Source organism: Kogia breviceps, chromosome 1 (genome assembly GCF_026419965.1).
Source record: "Kogia breviceps isolate mKogBre1 chromosome 1, mKogBre1 haplotype 1, whole genome shotgun sequence".
NCBI classification, from domain to species: Eukaryota; Metazoa; Chordata; class Mammalia; order Artiodactyla; family Physeteridae; genus Kogia; species Kogia breviceps.
This window is the reverse complement of record NC_081310.1, coordinates 194876477-194897788: the sequence shown is the minus strand read 5'-3', so window position 1 is coordinate 194897788 and position 21312 is coordinate 194876477. Positions and strand designations below refer to the sequence as shown.

General features: G+C 42.2%; 2 protein-coding genes across 10 annotated transcripts in view; both read left to right on the top strand.

Annotated features, from left to right (window-relative positions):
* KIF1B (kinesin family member 1B) overlaps positions 1–21312 on the top strand; it is a 336458-nt gene that overhangs the window by 26995 nt on the left and 288151 nt on the right. The window lies entirely within an intron of this gene.
* The window catches only part of UBE4B (ubiquitination factor E4B), a 120783-nt gene continuing 116040 nt past the window's right edge, over positions 16570–21312 (top strand). For 2 of the 9 annotated variants that reach the window (XM_067017825.1, XM_067017787.1), the window contains exons 1-2: positions 16593–16989; positions 17175–17318. In XM_067017825.1, coding sequence (XP_066873926.1) covers positions 17295–17318 — 24 coding nt within the window. In that variant the 5' untranslated portion in view covers positions 16593–16989; positions 17175–17294. Of the gene's footprint in view, positions 17319–21312 lie in introns of all 9 variants that reach the window. The other 7 variants (XM_067017797.1, XM_067017829.1, XM_059057844.2 and 4 more) reach the window with 7 other exon arrangements.

Sequence of the window (21312 nt, the reverse complement as noted above, 5' to 3'; positions counted from 1 at the left end):
AGAGGGGAACACCCCCCCCCCCGCGTCACCGCCTCCCTGCCACGCCCTGCCCCAGATTTGAAGTTAAGGGAAGTTGGGGTGGAGTGACCCCTCTTGGGTAGCCCCGGATGCTGCGGAGGAGCACGGGGACCCGACGCGCCCCCTTCTGGACGAGCCTTGCATCCTTTTCTCGCGGGGCCCTCTGGGGAAGGAAGGAGGGCCCTTGCTCTTTTTCTTTTCTTTTCCTTTCTTCTTCTTTTCTTTCTTTTTTAGTCTTTAGTGTTTTTAAAAAATTATGGTAAACTATACATAACATAAAATTTACCATTTTAACCATTTTTAAGAGTGCAGTTCGGCGGCATTAAGTACAGTCACAGCGTCGTGCAACCATCACCACCATGCACCTCCAGAATTTTTTCATTTTCCCAAACGGAAACTCTGTCCCCATGAAACAACTCTCCATTCCTCTTCCTCCCAGCCGGTGGCAACCTCCATTCTACCTTCTGTTTCTATGAATTTGACTATTCACCCGTGTGGAATCGTATATTTGTCCTTTTGAGTGTGGCAAATTTTACGCAGCATACGTCTTCAAGGTTCATCCATGCTGTAGCCTGTGTTAGAATTTCCTTCCCTTTTAAAGGCTCATACTCCATTGTATTGTAGGGATGGACCACATTTTGTGTATCCATTCATCTGGCAATGGACATTTGAGTTGCTTCCCCCTTTTGGCTATTGTGAATAATGCTGCTGTGAACACAGGTGTACAAATATCTATTCGAGTCCCTGCTTTCAATTCTTTTGAGTATATACACAGTGGAATTTCTGGGTCACATGGTAATCCTGTGCTTAACTTTTTGAGGAACTGCCAACTGTGTACCACAGCAACTGTGCCATTTCACCAGCAGTGCACAAGTGTTCCAATTTCTCCACATTCTTACCAACGTGTGTTTTCTGGCTTTTCGATAATAGCCATCCTAATGGGTGCATTTTTTAAAATTGTGGTAATTTACACATAACAAAGTTTACCATTTGAACTATTTTAAAATGTACAATTCAATGGCAGTAAGTACAGTCACAGTGTTGTATAACCATCACCACTGTCTAATTCTGGAACTTTTTTATTACCTCAGATGGAAACCCCTTACCCATTAGCAGTCAACCCCTTCCCCAAAGCCCCTGGAAACCATTAATCTACTTTCTATCCCTATGGAATGGCCTATTCTGAATTTTTTATATAAATCGAGTTGTACAGTAAGTGGCCTTCTGTGTTCTCATGACAGTTCCCTCAAGTTCAATAACTTGCCGGAATGACTCACAGAGCTTTACTTCCTGTTATTGGTTTATCATAAAGGATACAATTCAGGGACAGCGAAAGGAAGAGATGCATAAGGCAAGGGTGGGGGGACATGGAGTTTCCATGTCCTCTCTGGGTCCTCCACCCTCCCAGCATCTCGATGTGTTGACCAGTTTGGAAGCTCTCCTGAGCCTCAATTGTTCAAGGGTTTTTATAGAGCTCAATCTCCAGTCCCCCTTCTTCTCCCGGAGGCTGGTAGGCCGGACAGAGGGTTCCCACCCTCTAATAAAGTGCTTGGTCTTTCTGGTGACCAGTTCCCATTCTGAGGCTATCTGGAGGGGGAAATACCCTAAGTTGTCTCATTAGGACAAACTCAAGCGTGATCTACAGTTGGCCCTTATGAATGACAAAGACACTCCTATCACTCAGGAAACTCCAAGAGTTTTTGGACCTCTGTGCCAGGAATCAAAGCCAAAGACCAAATATATATTTTTAATTATGCCTCACCGATTTAATTTCAGTTTGGAAAGACATTTTGGCATGGTTCTATAAAACAAGTGAGAAAATATAATATGCAAAGTATCCCTCTGTCATTTTAAAATGCAAGAGGCCATCTTCATGATGATTTACTATAGTTAACTATTAGATGCATTTTATCACAATTGCTTAGATTGAATTCAATTCAGCAGACATTTGGAGAGGTTCACCAAGTAGTACTAAGTCCTGAAAATATGAAACAAAAGTCATAAAAAGTCAACGATAAATTCCACATAAATGATTCTAACATTAAGCAGTGAATTGTAACAAAAAAAAATTTTTTAAGGTCAAACCCAAAGCAGTAGTTCATTATAAGGATAAATTTTGCATAAGTGTAATGAATAGTTTCTTGAATCGTTTGATAACCCAATTAAGAAAGGGAGGGACTTCCCTGGTGTCACAGTGGTTAAGAATCCGCCTGCCAATGCAGGGGACGTGGGTTCGAGTCCTGGTCTGGGAAGATCCCACGTGCCGCGGAGCAACTAAGCCCGTGCACCGCAACCACTGAGCCTGCGCTCTAGAGCCCGCGACGCACAACTACTGAGCCCACACACCACAACTACTTAAGCCCGTGCGCCTAGAGCCCGTGCTCTGCAACTAAGAGAAGCCACTGCAATGAGAAACCCGCGCACCGCAACGAAGAGTAGCCCCTGTTCGCCACAACTGGAGAAAGCCCGCTTGCGCACAGCAACAAAACCAAATAAATAAATAAATAAATTAATTAATTAATTTTTTAAAAAGAAAGGAAGTGAGTCCAGACATAGAAAGGACTTGTGGTTGTCCTGAGGGAAGGGGGTGGAGGAGGGAAGGATTGGGAGTTTGGGATTAGCCGACTGCAAACTATTATATATAGAATGGATGAGCAACAAGGTTCTACTATATAGCATGGGGAACTACATGCAATATCCTGTGATAAACCATAATGGAAAAAAATATGAAAGAGAATGTATGTAATTATAACTGAATCACTTTGCTGTACAGCAGAAATAAGCACAGCATTGTAAATCAACTATGCTTGAATAAAATAAATGTTAAGAAAAGAAAGGGAGTGAGTCAAAAGATTTAAATTTCTGGCTAGTTTACATAAAATGCTGACACTGATGGAGTTAATATGAAACATAACACACCATGATGAAGGCAAAACCAAACTGCTGATTGTGAGTCCTTAATTCAGAGTGTTACTGTTAATCACAGCATAAGAAAACGTATGATGCTCTGAAATATCCCAGTTCATGTCTGAAACTTCATAGAAATAGCCCCAAGGGACTTCTCTGGCAGTCCAGTGGTTAAGACTCTGGGCTTCCACTGCCGGGGGCGTGGGTTTGATCCCTGATCAGGGAAATAATATCCCGCAGGCCAAAGAAAAAGATATAACCCCAAGTTTAAAAACAGTCCTAAAATTTACATATTCTTACCAATAATGTAATATCCTTACTATAATGAGTTGTGAAGCTAAAAGAAACTTTCCTAAGCTATCAGTAATAAACGGTGGATTTAGGTCAACCACGATAGAGGAAAGATTAGTTTACTTTTTAAAATCTCTTTAAAAAATTATATCATGGGGCCTCCCTGGTGGCGCAGTGGTTGAGAATCCGCCTGCCGATGCAGGGTTCGCGCCCCGGTCCGGGAAGATCCCACATCCGGGAACCCGTGAGCCACGGCCGCTGCGCCTGCGCGTCGGGAGCCTGCGCTCCGCAACGGGAGAGGCCACGGCGGTGAGAGGCCCGCGTACTCAAAAAAAAAAAAAAAAAAAAAAAAAATATATATATATATATATATATAATGAAATTATCATATGAAGAGACAATGAGTATGTTGCAGATAAAATTTATTTAGGGGCAGTTAATCAAACTGTTATTTTTCTGATTCTTAAAATTCACATTTGAGACTAATTTTGTATTCTTTTTCTTAAAGAAGACCTCCCAAATTGTTTATGTTTTAGGTAGTACAAAACCTAGATCCATCCCTGGTACTGGTATTATCTAAAATAGCAACTTAAGACTATTTACTTAGTCACTTATTTCTCAGGAGAAGCTGCCATTTATCTCTTCGTTTTTTCTTTTGGCCAGACCACACAACATGTGGGATCTTAGTTCCCTGACCAGGGATCGATCCCACACCCCTGCATTGAAAGAGTCAATTGTTAACCACTGGACCGCTGGGGAAGTCCCTGTCATTTAAAATGCTTTCTAACTAGTGGGGTGGATAATGGGATTTTTATTTTGCTCAGGGGGATTCAATTGGTTCTACTGAAGTTAACTCCACCCCAGCTCTAGAAGTGAAACATGTGACCCAGACTAAATCAATTAGTGCTTGTTTGTTTGTTTTGGTTACATGTTGTGCAAGTGGTCTAACGTGAGCAGGTTTGAGGATTCTAGCTGGGAAGGATGGGAAAAGATAATCTCTTCCTTACAAGGCTTGAATGAGGAAGTATAACCCATCCTGGAGGCCACCAGCACACCGTGAAGGAAGCCCTCCAGAGGAGCATGCAGCTACTGCAGAAAACAGAGAGAATCAGGAAACTTGGGTTCACTGTCGAGTCTCTGGAACAAACCTGACCTGAAAATCTGCTTCTGGACTTTGCAGTTATGTAAATCAATAATTAATAATTGTTAATTAATTAATAATCAATTCCATTTATGGATGGAGCCAATTTCTCCTGGACTCTTTGCTTCAGTTTATTTATTTATTTATGTAGGCCACGCTGCGCAGCTTGTGGAATCTTAGTTCCCAGACCAGGGATTGAACCCTGGCCACTGCAGTGAAAGCGCTGAGTCCTAACCAGTGGACTCCCAGGGAAATTCCCATTTTCCTCAGTTTATATTACTTACCCAGATATTGATAATGATAAAAATACACATATGTTCTCAATACAGAAACATGGTGAGGAATGCAAATATGACCAAATAAATAAATGAAATCCATCAGTCCAGGACTTCCACTCTGTATGTCATGTTTATTTTTAAAAACTTACTTATTTAGTTTATTTATTTATTATTATTTTTGGCTGCATTGGGTCTTCGTTGCTGCGCGTGGGGTTTCTCTAGTTGCAGCGAGCAGGGGCTACTCTTCGTTGTGGTGGGCGGGCTTCTCATTGCAGTGGCTTCTCTTGCTGTGGAGCACGGGCTCTAGGCACCCAGGCTTCAGTAGTTGTGGCACGTGGGCTCTAGAGTGCAGGCTCAGTAGTTGTTGCTCGTGAGCTCTAGAGCACGGGCTCCGTAGTTGTGGCTTGCGGGCTTAGTTGCTCTGCAACTAAGATCTTCCCGGACCAGGGATCGAACCCATGTGCCCTGCATTGGCAGGCAGATTCTTAACCACTGCGCCACCAGGGAAGTCTCCCAACTCCCTTTCTTAAACAAAAATTTAAAAAATCTTTTTCTGAACCCCTTGGATGTGGTGTGACTGCCTTACTCCCGTGTGAGGTGGTGTCTTCCATCATGTGCCTTTCTTATGCTCACTGACACGTTTATCAATTCTTTCAGAGAGTAGAGAGAGAGGAGGAATGTAGGAGACTTATGATGAAAATATAGCCAAGCGGTAGGTAGTTGTCTCCCGATATTACTTTTCACTTAATGAGGAAATATAGAAGATGAATTTGTGAGTATTCATCTGATTAAAAACATAATAAATCTTGTTTTTATTCAAATGCAACTGTTCATTAGGTTTTAAAAATTAAAGGAAACTCTTCTAATATTACATTTTAAATACATATAACATTAATAGAATTTTTTTAACAGAAAGAGATGGAGTCAGTTCATTTGGCTATAGAATGAAAGTGGGGTCAAGATGTTCCTGCTTTTCAGGGGATTATAAAAATGAATTATCATGTTTTAAAATGCGGGGAAATACTGACATTAGTTGAGATCATTGGAAGGAAGGCTGTTGGGTAGATTTCCCTCAGAATACCTGCCTGCTTCAGTGAGTCAGAGCAATGTCCTCCAAACAAGTAATAATCTCTTTATCCTTTGGGCTCCTCTGTGCTTTCCTGGAATTTCTTTTTTTTGGCTGTGCTGCATGGCTTGTAAGATCTTAGTTCCCCAACCAGGGGTAAAACACAGGCCCTCCACACTGAAACTGCAGAGTCCTAACCACTGGACTGCATGGGAATTCCCCCTTGGAATTTCTTTTATGGCACTTTACACTTTCTACAATGTATTATAGTTGTATACGTGTTTTGGGGGTTGTTTTTTAATTTTTAATTTTAAAAATTTTATTGAAGTATAGTTGATTTACAATGTTGTGTTAGTTTCAGGTATACAGCACAGTGATTCAGCTATATATATATATATATATATTCTTCTTCATATTCTTCTCCCTTATAGATTATTACAAAATATTGAGTATAGTATTGGGTATAGTTCCCTGTGCTATAAATAAGTCCTTGTTGGTTATCTATTTCATATATAGTAGTGTGTATGTGTTAATCCCAACCTCCTAATTTATCCCTCCTGCCTTTCCCCTTTGGTAACCATAAATTTGTTTTCTATGTCTGTGGGTCTATTTCTGTTTTGTAAATAAGTTCATTTGTACAATAACTTTTTTTTAGATTCCACATATAAGCAATATCATATGATATTTTTCTTTGTCTGACTTACTTCACTTAGTATGATAATCTCTAGGTCCATCCATGTTGCTGCAAATGGCATTATTTCATTCTTTTTTATGGCTGAGTAATATTCCATTGTATATATATATACCACATCTTCTTTAACCATTCATCTATTGATGGACATTTAGGTTGCTTCTATGTCTTGGCTATTGTAAATAGTGCTGCAAGGAACACTGGGCTACATGTATCTTTTCGAATTAGAGTTTTCTCCGGATATACACCCAGGAAAGTTGTGTGTCTGTTTTATCTCTCTCCTTGACTGTAAGGCATCTTACGGGTAGGAGAATACTTAGCATGTCTTATTCACCAGTTTGTCTTGGTAGCTTATACAGTGCTTTGCCCATGATAGGCTTTTTTTTTTTTCTACTTTTTTTTTTTTTTTTGTACTTGTGGGATCTCAGTTCCCTCACCAGAGATTGAACCTGGGCCACAGCATTGAAAGCCCGTAATCCTATCCACTAGGCCACCAGGGAACTCCCCCATCGTAGGCTTTCAATAAGTGGTTACCAAATGCACGAATAGATGAGAGTGTGTCAGCAGTACTGGTTTTCCTTCCTGTATTTGGCGACCACATCTGCTGAGTGTATCAAACAACCCCAGACATTAGGCATACCATGTAATCCTATAAAAATCAAATTCTACTCCAAGCAAGCAGAATTCTGAATCCTAAGCCCAAGTAAGAGTCAGAATACATAAATTTCAGATAGTTGACTTTTAGAGACATTAAGTCAGTCACAGGCATTACCTGTGATTCTAGCCAGAAACAACATCTAATGATTAACATGGCCTCATAAAGCAGTAGGCATTCTTTGGCAGGTGTGCTGTATCATTTTAGGCAAGAAGAAGGTTAAACATCTAGAAAATTGCTAACTTCAAATCAACAGCAATAGCAAACAAGGTGTTTTTTTTTTTTTTTTTTTTTTGTGTGTGTGTGTGTGGTACGCAGGCCTCTCACTGTTGTGGCCTCTCCAGTTGCGGAGCGCAGGCTCCGGACGCGCAGGCTCGGCGGCCATGGCTCACGGGCCCAGCCGCTCCGCGGCATGTGGGATCTTCCCGGACTGGGGCACAAACCCGTGTCCCCTGCATCGGCAGCCGGATTCTCAACCACTGCGCCACAAGGGAAGCCCGCAAACAAGATTTATGCAAGAAAAAATCTTGCTATTATTTTCCTTTCAAGAGGAAATACACTTTTCCAATTTATAAGATAAGAATATACTTCTTAGAAGGTAAAGGATTTAAAGAAGACATCAATAGTATACAGAATCTACTTTTCCCTAAATATTCAAAAATTTCCCTCTCAACTGATAATTCCCATTAACATACCAGATATACTATTATTTCTCCCAATATGAAAAACAAACAGTTTTACCCACTTCTCCCTCCAACTACTGTCCCATTTCTTTGCTCTCTTTTGCCATAAAACTTCTTGAGAGAGTTGTCTATTCTTGCATTCTTTCTTATACATACCTAGATCAGTTTCCTGCCCCATCAATCCACCAAAACTGCTCTGAAGGTCACCGAAGAGCTGCTTGTTGCTAAATTCAATGGACAATCTCTATCTTCATCTTAAGTATTCTGTTGACAGCATTTGAAACAGCTGATCATTTCCTCTCTCTTTCAACACTTTGTTCACTTGACTTTGGTCACAGATACCACCATCTCCTGGTTTTCCTCCAACTGCAGGCCGGTCATTGTCAGTCTCTCTCGCTTATTCCTTTCCTCCTCCTTGCTTCTTCTAATCACTCATCCCACCTCATGACTTTAAATTTCATCCATGCACCAAAGATGCTCAACTGGTGTCTCTAGTCTGGACCTCTCTCCTAAACTCCAGAGCTCTATGTGCAGCCATCTACTTGACATGTTTACTTCAAAGTCTAGTAGATGTCTTAGACTTACTAGGCACCAAACTGAACTCCTTCTCTCCCCCTCAGAGTCTGCTCCACCCGTAGCCCTCCCCATCTCAATGAATCGCAACTTCTCCTTCTACCAACACTTGGCGTCATCCTTGACCTCTCTCATTTTTTTCATTCTCACCCTCCACTCCCAAATTCTGTTTGCTATTTCTTCAAAATATAACCAGAAGCCCACCACTCCTCCCTACCTTGCTTGCTGCCATCTTGTCGAGCCCCCAGCACCTCTCACCTGGACCACTGAGCCAAGAGGTGAGAACCTGACTGGCCTCTGTGTTTCTACTCTTATTCCCTACTGTCTGTCTTCAACGTAGCATCGAGAGAGTGATCCTTTCAAAACATCGGAGAGATTCGATCACTCCTCTGTTCAGAACGCTCCAACAGCTCCCATCTTAGAGTAAAAAGCCACAGACATCACCTTCTACTTTCCCTAACATTCGTCTTGCTTCAGCCACACTGGCCACCTGCCAGGCCTCTTCCTGACTCAGGGCCTTCGATTCCCTCTGCTCCTCATGCTTTCCCACTGATATCCACTTGGCTCACTTCCTCTGTCCCTTCAGGTCTTTCTTCACATGCTACTTGCTGAATTAGGTATTTTTATTTATTTATTTATTTAGCTGTACCAGCTCTTAGTTGCAGCACACGGGACCTTCAGTTGTGGCACACGAACTCTTAGTTGAGGCATGTGAGATTTAGTTCTCTGGCCAGGGATCGAACCTGGGCCTCTTGCATTGGGAGCGCAGAGTCTTAGCCACTGGACCACCAGGGAGGTCCCTTTATTTATTTATTTTATTTAATTTAAATTAATTAATTTATTTTGGGCTGCACTGGGTCTTTGTTGCTGCACGGGGCTTCCTCTAGTTGGGGTGAGTGGGGGCTACTCTTCATTGCGGTACACAGGCATCTCATTGTGGTGGCTTCTCTCGCTGCGGAGTACTGGCTCTAGGCACCAGAGCTTCAGTATTTGCAGCACGCGGGCTCAGTTGTGGTTCACGGGCTCTAGAGCGCAGGCTCAGTAGTTGTGGCGCGCAGACTTGGTTGTTCCGCGGCATGTGGGATCTTCCCAGACCAGGGCTCAAACCTGTGTCCCCTGCATTGGCAGGCGGATTCTTTTTTTTTTTTTTTTTTTTTTTCTTTTTTTTTGAGAGAGAGAGATTATGAGGAGAGAGAGAGATGATGAGGAGAGAAAGAGAGATTATGATGCGAGAGAGATTATGAGGAGAGAGAGAGATTATGCGGAGAGGGAGATTATGAGGAGAGAGTGATTATGAGGAAAGAGAGAGATTATGAGGAGAGAGAGATATGGGGAGAGAGAGAGAGATTATGAGGAGAGAGAGAGATTATGAGGATATATAGAGAGAGATTATGAGGAGAGAGAGAGAGAGGGCGAGAGAGATCATGAGGAGAGAGAGATAGAGATTAGGAGAGAGAGAGAGAGATTATGTGGACAGAGAGAGAGAGAGGAAGATTATGAGGAGAGAGAGAGAGAGATTAAGAGGAGAGAGAGAGATTATGAGGAGAGAGAGAGAGATTATGAGGAGAAAGAGATTATGAGGAGAGAGAGATTATGAGGAGAGAGATTATGAGGAGAGGGAGAGATTATGAGGAGAGAGATTATGAGGAGAGAGAGATTATGAGGAGAGATTATGAGGAGAGAGATTATGCGGAAAGTGAGAGATTTTGAGGAGAGAGAGATTATGAGGAGAGATTATGAGGAGAGAGAGAGATTATGAGGAGAGAGAGAGAGATCATGAGGAGAGAGAGAGAGATCATGAGGAGAGAGAGATTATGAGGAGAGAGAGATTATGAGGAGAGAGAGAGATTATGAGGAGAGAGAGATCATGAGGAGAGCGAGATCATGAGGAGAGAGAGAGATTATGAGGAGAGAGATTATGAGGAGAGAGAGAGATTATGAGGAGAGAGAGAGATTATGAGGAGAGAGATTATCAGGAGAGAGAGAGATTATGAGGAGAGAGAGATTATGCGGAGAGCGAGAGATTATGAGGAGAGAGAGATTATGAGGAGAGAGAGATTATGAGGAGAGCGAGAGATTATGAGGAGAGAGAGATTATGAGGAGAGAGAGAGATTATGAGGAGAGAGATTATGAGGAGAGAGAGAGATTATGAGGAGAGATTATGAGGAGAGAGAGAGATTATGAGGAGAGAGAGATTATGAGGAGAGATTATGAGGAGAGAGAGAGATTATGAGGAGAGAGAGATTATGAGGAGAGATTATGAGGAGAGAGAGAGATCATGAGGAGGGAGAGAGAGATCATGAGGAGAGAGAGAGATCATGAGGAGAGAGAGATCATGAGGAGAGAGAGATTATGAGGAGAGAGAGAGATTATGAGGAGAGAGAGAGAGATTATGAGGAGAGAGATTATGAGGAGAGAGAGAGATCATGAGGAGAGAGAGAGATTATGAGGGGAGAGAAATTATGAGGAGAGAGATCATGAGGAGAGAGAGAGAGATTATGAGGAGAGAGAGAGATTATGAGGAGAGAGATTATGAGGAGAGAGAGAGAGATTATGAGGAGAGAGAGATTATGAGGAGAGAGAGAGATTATGGCAGGCGGATTCTTAACCACTGTGCCATCACGGAAGTCCCCTTTATTTATTTTTTTAATTAATGTTTTTATTGGAGTATAGTTGATTTACAATGTTGTGTTATTTTCTGCTGTACAGCAAAGTGAATCAGCCATACATATACATATACCCACTCTCTTCTAGACTCCATTCCCGTATAGGTCATTACAGAGCACTGAATAAATTTCCCTGTGCTATACAGTAGGTTCTTATTAGTTATCTTTTATACATAGTAGTGTGTATATATGTCCATCCCAATCTCCCAATTTATCCCCCCCACTCCTTTCCTCCTTGGTAACCATAAGTTTGTTCTCTACACCTGTGACTCAATTTCTGATTTGTATACAGATTCATTTGTATGACCACCCCCTTTAAAACGGAAACACCGATCTCCAGCATTATTTTCCTTCTTGGACTTACTTTAATCTACAGCACTTATGTTGGCAGAGAGAAGAGGACTCAGCACTGAGCCTGCAGCTCAACAATATTTAAAACTTGGGTGAAGGAGGCAGCAAATGAACCTGAGGAAGAGCTTCCAGTGAGGCAAGAGGAAACCCAAGGGAGTGTGGCCTCAATGAAAGGCAATATAGGGGAAAGTGTTTCACAAGTGCTCAACTGTACTGAATGCTGCTGAGAAAGCTGATAAATACTGGATACAAAAAATGGAACTGGTCTTGGCTAGATCATAGGTGATCTCAACAAGAGAATTTTCTCAGAATGGCACAGACAGAGGATAGACTGGACTGAGGAATAGGGAAGGAGTGCAAATAATATGCAAAATGTCTTTTGAGATGTTTTGCTGTGAAGGGAAGCAAATAAAGGAGGCATAGCCCAAAGGAGATGTAGGGTCAAGATAGGGGTTTTTAAAGTTAGTGTTCCTAGAGCAGAAATGTGTCCAGTGGGGAAGAAGAAAATGATGGTGCAAAAGAAAAAGGATAAATCCTGGACCAAAGTCCTTAAGAAGGTGGGAGGGGAAGGAATCCAGAGTCCAGGTGCAGGGGCTGACCTCTGATGGCAGTAGAGAAAACAGAATATATTGTACTTACAGATGTAGGTAGCTTTGTAGATCCAAAGGAAGATCATCAGGAAGCTTGGTAGATCTAGCTTTGTAGATCATCAGGAAGACAAATTTTGGTCCGGTGAACTCTCTATATCCTGGCACTTGAATAAAAGCTATCCCCAAAGATTATAAGTTCTAGAATTTACCTTCACAAATGCCTTTTAATTGACTAGGAGGCTATTTTTTACTTTTTCTAAAGACTATTTTATTTATTTATTTTTGGCTGTGTTGGGTCTTCATTGCCGCGCGTGGGCTTTCTCTAGTTGCTGAGAGTGGGGGTTACTCTTCATTGTGGTGCATGGGCTTCTCATTGCGGTGGCTTCTCCTGTCGCAGAGGACGGACTCTAGGCACGCGGGCTTCAGTAGTTGTGGCACGCAAGCTCAGCAGTTGTGGCTCGTGGGCTGTAGAGCACAGGCTCAGTAGTTGTGGTGCACGGCGGGCTTAGTTGCTCTGTGGCATGTGGGATCTTCCCGGACCAGGGCTTGAACCCGTGTCCCCTGCATTGGCAGGTGGATTCTTAACCACTGTGCCACCAGGGAAGTCCCTATTTTTTCTTTCAAGTGAAAAAAAAACCTCCTTTCCCCTTATAAAATAACAAAATCTGCCCAAAGTATACTTTTATTTTCAGTCACATGTTTCAGTTTGTTCTCCTCCTTTATCTGTTACTAGTATTAAAAAGTACTTTTGCTAACTTCTAGGTAATTCTGAGAACTAATTTGTCTTGAGCCTTGATGCTTGGTAGTTCCCAAATGAGGCAGACAGATTATTTTGCATGATCTAAAGGGGGTAATATAATGCCCCCTTTAGAAGATGGAAGATGGAAGAAACTGAGCAAAACAACGAGCTAAGTATCACGGACGCCTCTGAGATACTCTTATTTACAATTTTGTGGGAAGTCTTCCCCTAAGGGAAGTGGTAGGAACTCCAGCACTTGGGCAGTTTAATACACAACTGTAGGGCTTCCCTGGTGGCGCAGTGGTTGAGGGTCCGCCTGCCGATGCAGGGGACGCGGGTTCGTGCCCCGGTCCGGGAAGATCCCACATGCCGCGGAGCGGCTGGGCTGGTGAGCCACGGCCGCTGAGCCTGCGCGTCCGGAGCCTGTGCTCCGCAACGGGAGAAGCCACAACAGTGAGGCCCGCATACCACAAAAAAAAAAAAAAAAAAAAAAAAAAAAAATAGTGAGACAGCTTTAAAAGTGAATTCTATGTCAGAAAATCCAAATGTCATAAATCATAAAAGGTTAAAGCTAGATTGGACATGGAATCTATGGTGAATAAAATACTGTGGCATTTTCACAATATCACTACTCAGCAAACAAGCATGCAATCAGTACTTTATCTTACATTTTTCGAATACCCATTTTGTTCTAGATATTGTGTTCTTGTGACATATAGACAGAGATATTTGTGTGATAGGGAAAGAATTCAGGGGAAGCAAGACTTCTAATCATTTTCCCATTTGACTTGGGGCAGGCCATCTAATATTCACAGTTTCACTTTCTCCAGCCACAAAATGGGAAGGATATTTCCTATAATATTTGAGTATTGTTACGGATGGAATGTTTGTATCCCCCGCAGATTCATGTGTTGACACCTCCCCCATGTGATGGTATTACTTTGCAGAGATAATTAGGAATAGATGAGGTCATAAGGGTGAGGCACTCATGAATGAGATCAGTGCCCTTACGAGAGTTTCTAGAGAGCTTGCTTGCTCTCTGTTCACAGTCATGTGAGGATACCAGGAGAAGCCAGTACAAGCCACATGGAAGAGGGAGTTCACCAGATTTGATCATGCTGGCACCCTGACCTCTGACTTTGAGCCTCCAGAACTAAGAAATAAATTTCTGTTGCTTATAAGCCACTCAGTCTATGGTATTCTGTTATAGCAGTACAAACTGACTAAGAGAAATAATAAATGATTCAATATGCCTTGTAAAAGTGAATGTATTACATCAAAAGCACAAATGACAAAAGAAAGAAAGAAATTGGACTACATCAAAATAAAATTTGTGCTGCAAATGATACTATCAAGAAAGTGAAATGACAACCTACAGAATGGGACAGATATTTATAAATTACATGTTTGTTAAGGGACTAATATCCAGAGTATATAAAGAACTCTTACAACTCAACAATAAAAAGACAAATAGGGCTTCCCTGGTGGCGCAGTGGTTGGGAGTCCGCCTGCCGATGCAGGGGACGCGGGTTCGTGCCCCGGTCCGGGAAGATCCCACGTGCTGCGGAGCGGCTGTGCCCGTGAGCCATGGCCGCTGAGCCTGCACGTCCGGAGCCTGTGCTCCGCAACGGGAGAGGCCACGACAGTGAGAGGCCCGTGTACCGCAAAAAAAAAAAAAAGACAAATAATCAATTAAAAAATGAACAAAGGATTTGGACAGATATTTGTCCAAAGATATACAAATAACTAATAAATACATGACAAGATGCTGAACATTGTTAGCCCTCGGAGGAATGAAAACACAAAACTGCAATGAGATACCACTTCACATCTACTAGTGTGACTGTTCGAAAAAAGAGATACTAACAGGTGTTTGTGAGGATTGGAGAAACTGGAAGCCTCATACGTTGCTGGTGGAACGTACAATGGTGTGGCGCTTTCGAAAACAGGTTTTCAGTTGCTTGAAAAGTTAAACATACAACCCAGAAGTTCTCCTCCTAGGTATATATCCAAGAGAAATTAAAACAAATGTCCACACAAAAACTTACACATAAATATTGATAGCAGCATTATTCATAATAAGCAAATGGTGGAAAGAACCCAAATGTCCATTAGTTGATGAATGAATAAACAAACTGTGTTATATCCATACAATGGAATATTATTCGGCATTAAAGAAATGAAGTACTGCTATATACTGCAACATGGATAAACCTTGAAAACATATGCTGAATAAAAGCAGCTGGACACAAAAAGCCACATAGAATAGGATTCCATTGGTAGAGACAGAAAGTAGATTAGTGGTTGCCCAGAGGGAGAGGAGGGGAGAAAGGGGAGTGACTGTCAACAGGTACAGGGTTTCTTGCTGGGGTGATGAAATGTTCTGGAATTAGTGATGATGGTTGATAATTGTGAATATTCTACAACCATCGTACACTTTAAATGGGTGAATTGTATGGAATACGAATTATGCGGCAATGACCACGTTTTAAAAAAAGAAGTAAATGTACTGATATCAGTGTCACCATGCGTCTAAATTCTGGCTCACACAGAATTCCTTTCCTGGAGAGCAGATAATATGTAAAGCCAGCAGTGGTCTAATTTTACTTACAAATTCCTTACATATCTGGTTGTCAGGTTACTATTTTAAGTAAGTAGCAGGAAAAAAAAATTGTGACTTTTAATTCTGGAATGCAATCTGTAATATTATGGTTAAGTAAACCATCCCATACATTACATTCTTCGTAGGTGGCAAAATCTGGAATTTCATGACACTGTTAAACGTTGACCACTGTTTAAACTTGTATATTATAAAAAATTTGCATTCTTCAGAGAACAGATTGGTGGTTGCCAGAGGCGGGTAGTGCGAGGGCAAAATGGTGAAGGTGGTCAAAAGGTACAAACTCAGTTATAAGAAGTCCTGTGGGTGTAATGCACAGCATTGGCACTATAGTCAACAATACCGTATCATATATTTGAAAGTTGCTAAGCGAATAACTCTTTAAAGTGCTCATTCCAAGAAAAAAAAAAAACAAGTATGTGTGGTGATGGGTGTTAACATATTGTGGTAATCATTTCCCAATATATACATATGTCAAATCATTATGCTGTACACGTTAAAACTAATATGATGTTTTGATTACACACATTTCAATTAAAAATTTTTTTGTCTTGTCCAGGTGAGGACGATGGTTTCTTCTCCTTGGCTCCACAAGCCTTCCTTGTGTTTGTGTATGCACTTCAAAGTTTTCTGGGTCTCAAACCCATTTATACTTTCAAGTTTGGAACACACTTTAAAAAAAATCAGAAATTATCTCTCTAAAAGAAAAAAGTGAAATGAAATGAAGTTCTACTTGTGTTAAAGTTTTCTTCCAAATGGGCTTTCCTCGCGGAGGAGGAAGAGTCTACGTAGAAATGTTTTGCAGAATGTGAGCGGTCAGGCTGGTAGAGAACGCTCATCGCAGAAAGGAGACGTTTTCCGTTTCTTTTAGTTCGTTTGGGCGGCATCGTGGAGAGTCGAAAGGCGTTTGTGAGCCGCTACAGAGAAATGACTGGGAACAACGGAGGCGCTGTGGGCCCGGGTCGCGGGCGGGAGTCCCCTTCTGGCCAATCTTCCCGTCGTCTGCAGGCGCCTTGCCCCGCGGCCTCCGCCATCGCCCGCCCGCGTGGCCCTACCGGGAATCTACCTGGGCCGGCCCGCGCACCACCCCCCCGCGCCGTCGCCATGGCACCTCTCCGCCCCGCCCCCCGCGCTCGGCGGGCCCGCCCGCGGCCCCGCTCGCCCCTCCCCCCGCCCCGCACGGCGGCCGGTGAGAGGGTGGGGCGGAGGCGGGAGGAGAAGCAGGAGAGAGGAAATCGGCCGCGCGACGCCCGCGGCCCATTGGCTGCCTCGTCCTGGGGCCAGAAACCCCGCCTGTCTGACGGGATCACGTGATCCCTTTCAAAGATGGCCGCCCTGTTGTTTTGATGAATAATACTTGGTGGGGCGAGGGGGTAAGAGTAGGGGTGGAGGGGTAGGAGGATTTACTCTTCCAGCCAGAACATCGCGAGTCCGGTCCTCCCCCTCCCCCTTGCCCAGGCTCCGGCGTGGAGGCGGGGCGTGGCCGGCCTGCTTTGGGAGGGGAGGAGCTTCCCTCCTCAGTGCTGGGCTCTGCCTGGGCGGCTCTGGGGTCGCCTTGCCTCGGGGCACCCATTCTGCAGTTGAACACTTCCCGCCAGGGGGAAAGGGTTGGAAGGAGAGCACGATCTGCTGGAGGAAGCTCAGCTGCCGCGCCACCACCACGAAGACACAGTAGGCTCCGGGCACGAGGAGAGCTGGAGACCAAGCTCCCTAGTCTGGGTAACCTGGGAAGCAGAGGGTAAAAAGTGGCGCCTTACGATAACCCTGTAGCAGCAGCAGTGGCGGTCAAAGGAGGCTGCTCGTGGCGTAAGCAGCTGTAGGAGTCTCTGGGGCAATTGGAGTGACCGACGCCAAGGCATTTCACTGCCTCTCGTGTTCTTATTTTTTAACCTCTGACTATGCAGTTCTGAAACCTCCCCCATTCGGGGGACCAGACAGCCCGATAGACACCTTCAACTCTCCTCCCGCCCTGGTCTCAAAGAACAGATCTCTCCTTAACGCCTTTCACCATTAAGAGGAAAGCGATGGAGGAGCTGAGCGCTGATGAGGTGAGGAGGTTGGGGGACACCTTGGGAAATTAGTTGGCAACTCTTTGGCGCTTTGGATAGGGTTGATATTGCGCTAGTGGTGCCTGGCCTTTGGGCAGGAATGGAGATGACATTTTCTAAGAATTAAATGAGTCACCGAGAGGGTCTCCGGTTGTATTCTCTTGTATTCCTTTTCCTTCTTTTTTCATCCTGAACTCCATTTGCCTCTTTTCGAGTCTTCTTTTAGGATCTAAAGAAGAGGAGAGCATACTGAGGCTTTCATTCTTTTCTTCAGGGTATTTAAGCAAGAAGGGCTAGATTTACATCAAGGGGTGTGTGTGTGTGTGTGTGTGTGTGTGTGTGTGTGTGTGTGTGTGTGTGTGTGTGTGTGTGTGTGTGTGTGTGTGTGTGTGTGTGTGTGTGTGTGTGTGTGTGTGTGTGTGTGTGTGTGTGTGTGTGTGTGTGTGTGTGTGTGTGTATACGCGCGCGCTCGCGCATGTGCGTGTGCGCGCGCGCGCCTTACTGCAGAGATCTAAAGAATAATTTTGGGAGGAATCATAATGTATAGGTGTATGTTTTTAAAGGATTTGAAATCCCAAGTATGTGTGGCATTTTATTGTATAAGTTAATTAAACATTACATATGTGTTTGGGGGTGGTCTACAGACAGATTCTTTGATATTTAACAAAATATGTATCTTCTTAATAGCTTCGTGAATTACAGTTAAATTCTAGCAATTTAACAGACCACTAATGGCTTCTGGCATACTTCTCTTTCATTATGCCTTTTTCTAGTTTTTGGCCCTTTCAAACTTGTGTTTTACTGTAACAGGCACTGAACAGGAAGCAAATGGAAGCAAATGACTTTGAAAATTCCCCCTATTATTTCTGAAAGGAGTCTTACAGATCCCCTTCTTGATGTTTTCAAGATTATTTAATAATAAGAAGAAAAAGTGGCATTTAGGGTACAAGGATTTTCCTGTGACTGTTGACTTTTCCCTTCTTTTTTTTTTTTTTTTTTTTTTTTTTTTACAAATTGGGAGCCTCCCTTTCAGGACCCCTGCTGGCCTCACTCTCTTCTACCTACCATTTCTTCCACAGTTCATGTAAAACTTCCCTGCAGTATGTTACGAACGTAGTCATCCATCAGGTTGGTTGTACTGTAAAACTTCCATGCTTCAGTTTTAGCTGCAGAGCAGTCAGTATATTTACCTAGGGACTAAAATTCTCCAGAGATGAGGCAGGCAAGTGGTGGGTTAAGGGTCACATAGGAAAGGAAGCACATAATTTTGTTGGTTTTGATAGCTGGCTTTTTGGAAGGTCAGGATTGCCCATTCTTTGTTACTGACTTTGTTTTCTAAATACATCAATAGTGTAATCTTAAATTAGAAAAATATTGAGCAATTTCTTTCATTCAGGTAGGAACTATCAAGAGATCCTCTTAGAGGCACTTTGTTTTGTGTAGTTTTTTTAAAGTGCACCCCCTTTTTTCTTTAACATTAATGCTAGTGGATCATTTCTCTTAAGGCAGAGAGTTTTTTAGTAAGTCTTTTACCTCCAGAAATTACTTTTTTTTCTTGACATTCTCTAAATTGTTCCTGGTTTAGAAGTTTTTACATACTTGAGTTTTCACTAAGAAAACCATTAAAGCATACAGACCAGTTAAAGAACTGTATAATCTGAACTGTATGTAGCTCTTCACTTTATCCAGTCCTTGAAAAAGGTATTAACTTTTTTTTTTTTTTTTACCATATATGGAACAAATGCAGTCAATGTGGAGGAGAAAGACATTTTTCAAGGTCAATAAAATGTTAAAATAAATGTGAAAAATTAAATTCACTAATATAAGATTAATATAAAATTATGTTCAACAAATTACTTGGCCTGAACACAAAGGGACAGCTTAATAACTGGTAATTGTACTCTCAGCATAATCTAAAACGTATTTTATGGGGAAAAAGCTTAAGTTTTTTTCAATCCATTTCCTTTAATTCTGGGATTAGGTGAACAGTTCTCAACAGAGACATTTCCAAAACTTTTGCCTTATTGTTGTTACTCTGTTGGTGGAAATTTGTGTCACAGATACGGTAGTTGACATTTATTTGGTTAGAAAATAATACATTTATATTATTGAAAACTCAAACATGCCTCTCAGGGTGTAAACAGTCAAGACATTGATCTTTCAATCTAAATTAGGAAATTAGGTAAGATAGAGTTTCATATTTTAGCAAAATGAAAATATATGAGAATGTCCATGAAAAATAGAGGCTGCTATAACCAGGGTAGTAGCTTTAGAAGATTTTACATTATGGGTACTTTTTGGTCCCTCTTATAGATCACCCTGAATTCTTGTACTTTTCTTCTCTTGTGCTTTCTAAGTAGAGTATTTCTTTAACTTCATTGCTGTTTATATAGCACATTACAATGAGTCCTTTGCTGTATAGAGCAGATCCATGACTAAGTTTATTCTCTTCAGGAACCTGTATTTCAAGGCGTCATTATTTACATTATATTCATTCTGTACCCTGCTCATGTGTTGTTTTTTTAATACCAAAATTATGCTCTGAGTAGGGCAGGTATTTTAAACTGGTTTTCAACTGTGGTGATGATGTGTTTTCATTGAAATGATGTTTGTTTTTTTGTTTTTTGTTTTTTTTTGCAAAATCTGTATGACCTAGTTCATCTTCAAGAGGGCTGGCTGGGATTCAGGGTGAGATCAAGGTTTTAGAAGTTGTCTTCCTTCCCAAATGCAGAATATATGACCTTGGACATTTTAGCAGTGTTTTTTCAGTGGAAAGGGACCAACATTTATTAACAGTCTTAGAAGCCTGCTCTGCGCCAGGCATTTTACAACCATTGTCTCATTTGATAAAACAGTGCAGTCCAGCAGTTCCTTAAATTTTCCTTGTTTTATAGGTGAAGCAACTGAGAATTAGGTTAAGTCCATAGTGCCCTGGCTTAGAAGTGACAGAATTGGAATTCAAACGCAGTGTTCCTGATCTAAAAGCTCTTTTTACTGTATTTTACTGCCCAACAACTGGCAACAAATTCACCACAGCTTCTATATAAATATCCTACTAACATGCTTGATCTGCATAGTTTTTCTGTAAAACTGTTGTTTTTTATGAATTCATTCACGATGTGATCAAGTTTATAGTCTTTGGTGCTGACTCTCATCACACCCCTCCAAAATCATTCACTCAGCAAACATTTTTTGAAAAGATGCTGTTGCTCTGTGACCACCTAGAGCGGTGAGATAGGGAGGGTGGGAGGGAGATGCAAGAAGGAGATATGGCGATATATGTATATGTATAGCTGATTCACTTTGTTATAAAGCAGAAACTAACACACCATTGTAGAGCAATTAAACTCCAATAAAGATGTCAAAAAAAAAAAAAAGATGCTGTGCATTTCCAGCAATGTGTTAGGTAGATTAGGAGAAACACAGTCTTTTTCTTAAAGAAATTATTTAACTGGGGTTAGGGGATGGGTAGAGATAGAAATAGCTAGGAGTCCAGCAATTACAATACAGGGTGCTAAGAGCTATTGTGGACCTACACACAAGACAGTAAGAAAAGACAAGAAGGGAGCCCTGGTGGCTTAGCATCTTAGTGAAAACTCTCAAGAAAAAGCGATACTTACGCTGAGTTGTCAGGAGAAGGGCTCTTGAAACCGGCTGAGAAACTGGGGAGCTCAGGAAACCACAAGAAGTAGTGGGACTGGACACAGGATTTGCCTGGGGGGGTGGCCGCAGGCAGACAGGCACCAGGTCTGGGATGGTCTTCAGAAATGCTTAGGAGTTTGAACTTTCTCAGTAAGACTATCAGAAGAAGCCTTTGAGGGATTTTAAGGGATTAGAAAGATAACTGGCAAGGGTGTGGAAGGTGGATAGGAAGAAGGTGGCTGCTGTTGCTCTGGGGAACAAGGCAGTGGAGTCTGAAGCAAGGCCTTGGCAATGGGAACGGAGGAGAGCAGACATCAGAAATACTGAGGATCTAAGTTAACCCACTTCTGAT